The sequence below is a fragment of the Lactuca saligna genome, chromosome 8 (assembly GCF_052625555.1).
Source record: "Lactuca saligna cultivar CGN05327 chromosome 8, ASM5262555v1, whole genome shotgun sequence".
Lineage (NCBI taxonomy): Eukaryota > Viridiplantae > Streptophyta > Magnoliopsida > Asterales > Asteraceae > Lactuca > Lactuca saligna.
In genome coordinates this window covers 69465991-69476902 of record NC_136424.1, presented here as the reverse complement: position 1 = coordinate 69476902, position 10912 = coordinate 69465991, and the positions used below count along the sequence as shown (strand labels likewise).

At 33.6% G+C, this 10912-nt stretch overlaps 2 protein-coding genes across 2 annotated transcripts; both read right to left on the bottom strand.

Moving 5' to 3' along the window:
* Positions 1-1628: 1628 nt before the first annotated feature.
* Positions 1629-3745, bottom strand: LOC145009733 (uncharacterized). The gene is made up of 4 exons (XM_078968373.1): positions 3260-3745; positions 2702-3168; positions 2172-2623; positions 1629-2090 (listed from the first exon to the last, which is right to left on the bottom strand). Exons 1-4 carry the CDS (start codon positions 3743-3745, stop codon positions 1765-1767), a joined length of 1731 nt encoding a protein of 576 aa, XP_078824499.1. The 3' UTR covers positions 1629-1764.
* A 125-nt stretch (positions 3746-3870) lies between these two features.
* Positions 3871-4896, bottom strand: LOC145012570 (uncharacterized). Its single transcript, XM_078971369.1, has 2 exons — positions 4238-4896; positions 3871-4146 (listed from the first exon to the last, which is right to left on the bottom strand). The coding sequence occupies exons 1-2, from the start codon at positions 4694-4696 to the stop codon at positions 4063-4065; spliced, it is 543 nt and encodes a 180-aa protein (XP_078827495.1). The 5' UTR covers positions 4697-4896; the 3' UTR covers positions 3871-4062.
* Positions 4897-10912: the final 6016 nt, after the last annotated feature.

Sequence of the window (10912 nt, the reverse complement as noted above, 5' to 3'; positions counted from 1 at the left end):
AAATATCATTAAAATGTTTTTTCTGTACATACTTTACCATTGTTAACCGGATACAATAGGTATCCCGGTAATTTATTTATTAAAAAAAAAAAAACAAATTATGTGGAAAATACGTGGCTCACCCCTCTCCATTAAACACCCTCACCCTCACCCTCAACACCCCGTTGTGTAATTTTCTCAGTCGAAGTTGAGATCGATCATGGCTGGTCCATCTAATGCTTCCTCCTCCTCTACGTACACCTCCAACACCAGATCGAAGAAAATCAAGTCAAAATCGAAACTTGATTTTGCAAATCCCTGTGATTGTGGCTACCCTTCTCGTATCTGGACTTCAACGACCAAAGATAATCCTGGAAAAGAGTTTAGGGTTTGCCCTAATTCAACGGTATGTCGGGTTTATTCTATATGTAGTAAGGTCTTTCAATAATTTTCGTATATTTGTTTTAGGATAACCCAGAAATTAAATGCAAATTCTGGGAATGGGTTAATGAAGAAGATACAGTCAACAAGAAGAAAAGAGATGAAGTGAGAGCACAATCCTGTGAAGTAAGGGCACAATCTTGTGAAGTGAGGATTGCAATTATGGACCATGATTTCAATATTTACAAAAAGAAGACAGATGAAGAATTTGATAAGATAATTAGAAAAATTAGCAGTCTCAAAACATATGTAATTGTGTTGTTTATGTTGTTTGTAGTATCACTTTTAAGGGCATAAATGTCAAATTGTAATCGGATATTATGGTTGTTTTGCTGAATATGATTGAATGAACATGTTTTGCTGAATACGATTGAATGGACATGTTTAGCTTAAGTTTGAATATGATTTAATCTTAAGTACAAACAACATTGAATGAGCATTCATGCATTGTCTTATTAGGGTAATAATGTGCAAAATATTACCCCTGTACAAACAACTTTGCAGAATTTTACCTCTTAATGTGCAGAAGGGCATAATGGTCAAAATGAAGGGCATAATGGTAAAAATATGATTTAATGTGAGTAATGGTAAAAATAACTTTGCAAACAACTTTGCAGAATCTTTTGTTTGAATATGATTTAATGTGAGTAATGGTAAAAATAATGTGCAGAATGTTACCCTTGTACAAACAACTCTTGTACAAACAACTATGCAGAATCTTGTGTTTGAATAATGGTCAAAATGCAGAATCTTGCAGAATTTTACCTCTTAATGTGCAGAAGGGCATAATGGTCAAAATGAAGGGCATAATGGTAAAAATATGATTTAATGTGAGTAATGGTAAAAATAACTTTGCAAACAACTTTGCAGAATCTTTTGTTTGAATACGATTTAATGTGAGTAATGGTAAAAATAATGTGCAGAATGTTACCCTTGTACAAACAACTATGCAGAATCTTGTGTTTGAATAATGGTCAAAATGCAGAATCTTGCAGAATTTTACCTCTTAATGTGCAAAAGGGCATAATGGTCAAAATGAAGGGCATAATGGTCAAAATGAAGGGCATAATGTGCAGAATCTTGTGTTTGAATATGATCTAATGTGAATAATGGTAAAAAATAATATGAAGGGCATAATGGTCAAAAACAAGGAATCATATGTAAAAGCAACATTGAACGATGTAGATTATATTTAAAGGGTAATAACAAACAAAAGCACTGTTTTTAATGTGCATATTTACATCAAAAGACAAGCATGGTTTTTAGCAAAAGACAAGCATAGTAATTTCATCCTTAAACAAACAAAAGCACAGTTTTTAATGTGCAGATTTACATCAAAGGGAATCATTCCAGTGTAACAGGTTTATTCACACTTAAACCACATCCATCCTTGGTGTTGACCACCCTACTTAATGCCACTTTAGTGATCCTCTCTGAGTATTTCCTTTTCCTCTTCAATGGTTGTGCTCTTTGTTCAACTTCAACAACGGGTTGTGCAGCAGGTTCCTCAACTTGTCCCTGATCAGGTTCATCACCATCTTCAGCCAGCTCTTCAATCTCAGATTCATACTCATTTTCAACTTCATCCATCTCTTCAATCTCAAATTCAGACTCATCCTCAACATCAGGAACATGTTTACCCTTCTTCTTTTTGGCTTTAGTACTTGGTCCTACATTAAAATTTATAATGCATTAATAGATAATACTTATATTTTTTTTGGTAAATGAATGATACTTGATATGAAAAAAACCTTCTTTGGACAATGGACATGTTATTTTGTTGTGTCCTGGTTCTCTACAGATGCTGCATTTTGTAATAGCCCCTTTCTTGCTAATAGTATGACGACCTTCTTTTTCTGAAGCAGCCTTCTTCCTGTTGACTTTAGGTCTGCCAGGTAATCTTTTACGTTTCGGGGGCAACATAGGTTGACCTTCCCAAGATGGCCACATTTCACTTCCATTTAAAGGATTAATTGTATACTTATAGCAATTTCCAAACATTTCTGTTGTGAACCAAGTTGCCACATAGTCTTCCACATTCTCATTTAGATAACTAATAGCAGCCATGGCATGTATACATGGTATACCGCTTAGTTGCCATCCTCTACATGCACATGTTCTTTGGTTCAAGTACACAGCATAAACCTCATGTACTGACCTCACCTCAAATTGTTGCACTCCACTGGGAATTACATACCAATACCTATAAAATAAAGGAATATAGTATAAAATTAGTACTTGGGAATTACATGCCAATACCTATAAAATAAAGTATATATACCTTAGATGTTTCCTCTTGTCCACTATTTTCTTTCTAATAGATGGACATATGGCTAGATTCCATTTCTGCCCCTTCAATCTTTTACAATACATCCTATCCATCACAAACCTCCTAATTTCCTCTAACATTGTTATAATCGGCTTTTTCCTAGCATGCACAATTGCAGCATTAAAAGATTCACAAATACCATTCTCAATGGCATCACAAGACCTGTCCAATACAAAAAAAGCCCTAGACCAGGATTTTGGATCTCTTTCCATCAAGTGATCATATGCTTGTACATCAATCGCCCTAATCTCTTTCATTAAACCTTCAAACCTCTGCACAGTTGTGGCCTTTGCAGCCCTCCAAAACAGCTTCCTATATGCAGCACCCTTAAATTTTTTCTTGAAATTAGCATAGACGTGCCTAGCACATTGCCTATGCTCAGCATCTGGTACTCTTTCTTTAACAGCCTCAATAAGACCCTAAACATGCAACATAAACATAACATTAAGATAAACATAACATTAAGATAAATAAAACGGTAACCAATTAAAAAACAGTTAGGATAAATACCTTGTGTTGGTCAGAAAGTAAGGTTAATCCTGCCCCATTTCCCATGTTAATGTCCTTAAGTAGTAAGTTTAGAAACCACTTCCAAGTTTCTTTGTTCTCAACTGCAACTACTGCCCAAGCAATGGGGTAAATATGGTTGTTAGCGTCTCTACCTACAGCTGAAAGAAGCTCACCTCTGCAAATACCTTTTAAAAAGCAACCATCTGCACCTATAACCCTCCTGCATCCTTCAATCCAACCATCCTTTACACCTTTGATACAAACATACATCCTAGAAAAATAAATTGTGGAATCAGGCATTGTATCCGTCCCAATTTTCACTGTTGACCCTGGATTAGCTCTTAATATCTCAGCTCCATAACTCCATAATTTTTCATAATGTGTGTTCAAACTGCCTTCGATCTCATTAAGTGCAAACTTCTTTGCATTCCTGCATTGTCCAACACTAACCTTCACATTGAAAATTTCCCCAACTTTATCCCTCATTTCCCTGCAACTCAATTTGGGATTTTCTAAAATATCATTAACAAAATGTTTCCCTATCCATGAGTAAGTAACAACTGACCCAAACTTGAAGGTTCTAGCATAGTTATGCTCATTACGTAAGGACTTAATTTGGAATGACTTTTCACTGCTCATCCAAGTAGCCCATAGTCTAAAAGGACATGCTGCCTTTCCTTCACTAGTTTTACAACACCTGACTAACAACCTAGTTTTATCATTTTTTTCATACCAAAGGTTAAAACCGTTTGCTACTGCATAGTTTGAGACAAGCTGTTTAAGTTCTTGAGGGTTACAAAACCTCATACCAAGGATGGGTTGCATTGTATCCCATTTCTGAGTTGAGTCATGATAAGGGTAAATTGGGGCTTCTTTGGTTCCATTATCTGAATCATCATCCTCATCAACAAACTCATCTCTAGGGACAACACTAATATAGTTAAGAAAGGGATCATCAGATTTAGTCAATGGTATTACCTCTTCATCGGGTTCATGATCAACAGATAGAGCATCAGACATGACCGAGTCTTTATCTTCATCAGAGCTTTCACTATCAACATTTTTTTCTTCCTTTTCTTCCTCTATCCAGTCAAGCACCGAATCGTTGTAGTGATCAATATATACATTAATCTTTCCCTCGTTACCATGTGCAACATCAAGAAACCTCCTGTAGTCATCATCGTTTTTCAGTGGTGTCAACCCATCACGCATTGACTTATGCCCAAGACAGTAGTAGACAACAGGACACTTCCCCTTTGTGACATCCTCAAGAACATGAATGAACTCCTTGAAATTTAATCCACCAAAATCGACATCTGTAATTGACGTTTTTTGATTCAGGTAGTATATAAGATGAGGAATGGGGGAAAACATTCCATCGTAATGAACATCTACTTGAATGTAAGTTGATCCTTTTGCATTAGATGGACCAGCCATGATCGATCTCAACTTCGACTGAGAAAATTACACAACGAGGTGTTAGAGGGTGAGGGTGAGGGTATTTAATGGAGAGGGGTGAGCCACGTATTTTCCACATAATTTGTTTTTTTTTTTTTTTAATAAATAAATTACCGGGATACCTATTGTATCCGGTTACCAATGGTAAAGTATGTACAGCAAAAACATTTTAATGGTATTTTGTGTTAAAAAAAAACGTTAATGGTATAATGTGAACACGGGTAAAACATCATTACCCTTACAAGTCATTTTCCCTAACATAAATGCCAAGTCAACATAAATTCTTGCTATTTTTTTTTTCTTTGAACATCATGAAAAGCATTAGCTTAATAACAAGAAACAAAGACTTCAGCAAGACCCTCAACTTTTTTACAAAATAAGTTTGAACCATGAGATATACATTAAATCGACCAGTAATTTGGACATTTTTAATGACTTTGTATGTATATATGCAAAAAACAAAATATAATGTTCAGTGAACGACATGCAAAAAATAAAAAAAAATATGTTGACCTTACATGACCTTAACTTTCGGATAAGGTGTCAAATACATGTTAGGTATACAAATATCGAAAAACCTTACTAATTAGTTTTTTATTTTATTTTTTTTAGAACGACAAATCTATTATACTCCTAAACTACTCCTATATCAACATATGTCTCCATTGTGACTTGAACCCTCAACCTCTAAAGATGTTTTATCGGAATCTAATAAATAATTATATACATAAAAATTTACAATAACTGTGTACATAAGACACTGAAATATTTAGTAAAACAAATGGAAAATACTTTGCTAGTTTACCAATTAAACCAAAATTTAATAACCTAAACCAATATTAAACATATTTTATAATATTAATTATAAAAAATAATTTAAAACAAAAAGTTATAAATCTAGGATTAAAAAAAAAACAAAAAACAAAAAACCATGTAAAAACAAGCCTAAAAGAATCCAATTGGGAGTTGGAGGTTGAAACCGTCGATCTCTCTAATTTGGTTGGGACCATCTCATCGATTTTGCATGTAAGGGACAAAGTCCTTGGTAAAAACATTACTTTAAACGTTAAACCTTATTGTATATTAGATTAATTTCCATTGTAGACATTTTGTTTTTTACCTTTTTATATAAGATAGATATGTTTTCAATCATCAATTTCAACGAACACACTTCCATCGTTTTACATAAATTAATATTATTCTTTCAATTTTATTATATAAAAACGATTTTACCTCAAATGTAATTGACATAACTATATAGACATCATCTATATCATTTTAATTACAACCTTCACAAATATATGTTTTTTTTAATATAATAATAACGTTGTTTTTAAATTTGATATAATAATTTGTATACTTAATTGATATATAATATATTGATTATTTTGAATTATATTATAATATATACATCTATTATAACTTAATAATCTCAATCTTTTGAATGACTTCTACCCGCGAGTTACACATGAATAAAATTAAATATAGTATATGGTTTAATGTTATTTATAGTTGTTGTTATTGTTAATTAATTTTTTTAAATTTATTTGTTTAATGTTTTAGTTTCAATCATTATAATTATTTAAAATATTAAACATTATTTTTTGATTTTAAATGTAAAATATAATCATTTATATAGAATTATTTTTAACTATTGTTATTGAAAGTTATTTTAAGCTACTTATTTTGAAACTTTTAACTATTATAAAAAAAAAATTACGAAATATTTTAGTTAAATTGAGATTACAATTTAATTTTTTTTTTTTTTTTTTTTTTTTTTGCATTTATCACTACAGTTTATCGCTATTAACTATTTACATATATTATTTGGTTTTTTAATGGAACTAAAATTTATATTTAAGTTGACATAGTAATGCGCATAAACACCTATATAGTTGAAGTCTTTACAAATATATGTTTTTTTAAATATAACAATAATGTTGTTAAAATTGATATAATAATTCGTATACTAAATTGATATAATATATTAATTATTTTGAATTATATGATAATATATACATCTATTATAACTTCATAATCTTAATCGTTTGAATAAGTTCTACCCGTGAGTTACAAATCAATAAAATTAAATATAATATATGATTTAATGTTATTTATAGTTGTTGTTATTGTTAATTAATTTTTTAAAATTTATTTGGTTAATATTTTAATTTCTATCATTATAATTAGTTAGAAAAACCAAACATTTTTTTGATTTTAAAGGTAACAATATAATCATTTATATAGAGTTATTTTTATCTATTATTATTGTAAGTTATTTTAAGCTACTTATTTGAAAATTTTAAATTGTTATAAAAATATTTTTAGGAAATATTTAGTTAAATTAAGATTGCAATTTAGTTTTTGTATTTATCACTGCAATTTATTACTTTTAACTATTTACAATATATTCTTTGGTTTTTTAAGTGGAACTGAAATTTATATTTAAGTCAGCATTATAATGCTATATTTAAGTTAACAATTTAAATATTTTGTCAAAGCTGTTCAAAAGTTGTAGCTTTAAACTAATAATGGTTTACATATAACAACATATTAAATTTAATAAATTAAGTATAATATGTTAAAAGTTAAAGACATAACTTTATATATAGATAGAAATATATTATTTTAAAATTGAAATTTAGTTTATTTATGATGACACTTTAGGTTTGATATTTATTTAACTTTATTAACCAACTTATAATAATTATTAGAAAGACAAAGCAATTTATCACTTTTAACTATTTACAAAATATTCATTGGGTTATTTAAGTTAAACAAAAATTTGTATTTAAGTTTACATTGTAGTGTTATATATTTAAATTAATAATTTAAGTATTTTATACAAATTGTTCTAAAATTGTATCTTTAAAATGATAACGGTTTACATCCAACTATATATTAAAACTAATAAATTAAGTATTATATGTTAAAGTTAAAAAAACATAACTTTATAAGTAGAAGTAAAGATATTATTTTAATATTGAAATTTAGTTTATGTATTATACTTTAGATTTCATATTTATTTAACTTAATTAACCAAATTATAATTATTATTAGAAAGAAATTGAAAAGTCATGTGAGTTTCAAATGAATGTGGTGAAAGGAAAAATGTATGAGAGTTTCAAATGAATATGGTGAAAGGAAAAATGCTAGCTTTATAAGTATACTAGACGAATGCCCGCACGTTGCGCAGAAGCATCTATATAAATTAAATCTTTACTTGTTTTTTTAAATATAACAATAATGTTATTGATAAATTTGATATAATAATCAGTATACTAAGGAGATATAATATATGGATTATTTTGAAGAGTAAATTACACGAATGGTCCCTATGGTTTGGGGTGATTTGCACGCTTGGTTCCTAACTTATTTTTTTAACTCGGAAGCCCTCTGCTACTTTTTTTGTTATGCACTTTGCCCCTACTGTTTGTTTTTGTTATGCGATTTGCACGCTTGGTCCCTACTTTTTTGTTACACGCGGGCGGACAAGTCATACAGTAGACCCAGAGAGTGGACCAGGTGGATTGAAGGCCCGGTGCAGGAGGACCAATCACATTGTAGACTCGATGTATATGGCTAGACTCGGAGGGTGGACCAGGTGGACTGAAGACCCGGTGCGGCGGACCGGTCACACAGTAGACCCGAAGTGCATGATTGTTCTATTCTGTTATGATATGTTATGCGTATGGTATATGTGGTTGGTATTTTGGGGGTATCTCACTAAGCTTTCGGGCTTACAGTTGTGGTTTAAATGTTTCAGATACTTCAGGAGACTGTGGCAAGGCGAAGGCATGATCGTACCGCTCCTCATGTTCTTGTTCTATGATATGTATCTAGGAATACTCTGATAATAAATGTATTGAAAACCTTTTTGTAATAACTTAATGAAATTGGGTGGTTTTTGAAAAGTTTAAATTGGCTTGAATTTTTAGAGTGTTTCAAGTTGGTATCAGAGCCTTGGTTTGAATGAATTGGAGGAACACTCGTGTGAATCCAGTCTCAAATCAAGGAGAGTTTTCAAAAGAGAATTTAAAATGGTTTTCAAAATAAGTAAAAGAGGATGCGGAGGTACGATCAGCCAGAGCCAGTAAGTGGACCCCAAAATGTCACACGAGTTAATTGATTATGTGATATGTCAGAACAGCATGCAAGTACTAGGCTAGGGATCTTCAGGAATTACATGATAGAATTGCCTGATTATATGATGCCTGCTAGCCTAGGGTTCTCTTGTGATGGAATTGACATCATTACTGCAGTTATTTATTGTATGCATCATAGTTATACATAATTAAGATCTTATAGGCTGAGAATGTTTGATTTAGCCTTTTGTTCTGTTCTTGTTTGATTGGGAGCTTATGGTAGAATTGGATATTCAAAAGTCTATGGGGTCCAATATTATGTATGACTAGCATACATTAGTACTGTAGGGTTGGTGGAAGTTTCATGGATGAGTGAGTTGTGTGGGTCCAGTAGGTCGGTTATAAGGTAGTTAGCAGTTCATCTAGAGGTGAGGATTGAGTGTTGCTATTTATGATTATCGCTAGGGTGTTGTGATGATACTTGATATAAATATGGGTAGGTGTGGAAGGTAGTATGGGCCCGTACTATTGAAAGAACAGGACCCATACGCGTATCAAGGAAGTAAGAACCTCTAGGGTTGAGTTGAGAGTTGGTCCCCGGGTTATTGGGAGGGCATCTGATGTTTTGTGGTGTATTTTGCAGTATGGTGGTTACGAGGCATGCTGAGAGTGAATCCGGATCAGGATCGGGTGCAGGAGAGGGAGGTCAGGGTGGATCAGCGCCACCCAAGACCATTGGTCAGATGAGTACGGATGAGTTGGATGCCAGGATTCGTGAAATCCTGCCGGATGAGGTTGCTGCTATGTGCAGGGTTGAGATGCCGGAGATGTTTGGGTCGATCAAGACCGCCATGATTGAGTACTTTGATGAGCGCTATGCAGCTCTTGCAGAGACGGTTGCCACGACAGCTGTAGCGGCGGGTGGAGGAGCCAGTCGAGGGTTTCAGTATCGGGACTTCGATAATACGAAGCCCCCTACTTTTGATGGAGTTCAGGATCCGATCATTGCGATGGGATGGTTGTCGGACGTGGAGGGTTGTTTCTCCACGTGTTCATGCCCTATGGATCAAAGGGTGATGTGTGCTCTGAACCTTTTGAGGCTCGAGGTGAAGGATTGGGGGAGGTTGACCACGGGATCGTATTCTGATGCGCAACGAGCTGCGGTTTCTTGGGATCAGTTTAGAAAGATGTTCATTGATGCGGAGGTACGATCAGCCAGAGCCAGTAAGTGGACCCCAAAATGTCACACGAGTTAATTGATTATGTGATATGTCAGAACAGCATGCAAGTACTAGGCTAGGGATCTTCAGGAATTACATGATAGAATTGCCTGATTATATGATGCCTGCTAGCCTAGGGTTCTCTTGTGATGGAATTGACATCATTACTGCAGTTATTTATTGTATGCATCATAGTTATACATAATTAAGATCTTATAGGCTGAGAATGTTTGATTTAGCCTTTTGTTCTGTTCTTGTTTGATTGGGAGCTTATGGTAGAATTGGATATTCAAAAGTCTATGGGGTCCAATATTATGTATGACTAGCATACATTAGTACTGTAGGGTTGGTGGAAGTTTCATGGATGAGTGAGTTGTGTGGGTCCAGTAGGTCGGTTATAAGGTAGTTAGCAGTTCATCTAGAGGTGAGGATTGAGTGTTGCTATTTATGATTATCGCTAGGGTGTTGTGATGATACTTGATATAAATATGGGTAGGTGTGGAAGGTAGTATGGGCCCGTACTATTGAAAGAACAGGACCCATACGCGTATCAAGGAAGTAAGAACCTCTAGGGTTGAGTTGAGAGTTGGTCCCCGGGTTATTGGGAGGGCATCTGATGTTTTGTGGTGTATTTTGCAGTATGGTGGTTACGAGGCATGCTGAGAGTGAATCCGGATCAGGATCGGGTGCAGGAGAGGGAGGTCAGGGTGGATCAGCGCCACCCAAGACCATTGGTCAGATGAGTACGGATGAGTTGGATGCCAGGATTCGTGAAATCCTGCCGGATGAGGTTGCTGCTATGTGCAGGGTTGAGATGCCGGAGATGTTTGGGTCGATCAAGACCGCCATGATTGAGTACTTTGATGAGCGCTATGCAGCTCTTGCAGAGA

What these genes read in the sequence shown, in the direction of transcription:
- LOC145009733 (XM_078968373.1), bottom strand. Translation starts at nt 3,745, where the DNA reads ATGAGGGATAAAGTTGGGGAAATTTTCAATGTGAAGGTTAGTGTTGGA. An exon ending in TACTTTCTGACCAACACAAG is followed by an intron (nt 3,169 to 3,259) that starts GTATTTATCCTA and finishes TTGCATGTTTAG; the next exon opens with GGTCTTATTGAGGCTGTTAA. An exon ending in GACAAGAGGAAACATCTAAG is followed by an intron (nt 2,624 to 2,701) that starts GTATATATACTT and finishes TTTATTTTATAG; the next exon opens with GTATTGGTATGTAATTCCCA.
- LOC145012570 (XM_078971369.1), bottom strand. Translation starts at nt 4,696, where the DNA reads ATGGCTGGTCCATCTAATGCAAAAGGATCAACTTACATTCAAGTAGAT. An exon ending in ATCATGAACCCGATGAAGAG is followed by an intron (nt 4,147 to 4,237) that starts GTAATACCATTG and finishes ATGATGATTCAG; the next exon opens with ATAATGGAACCAAAGAAGCC.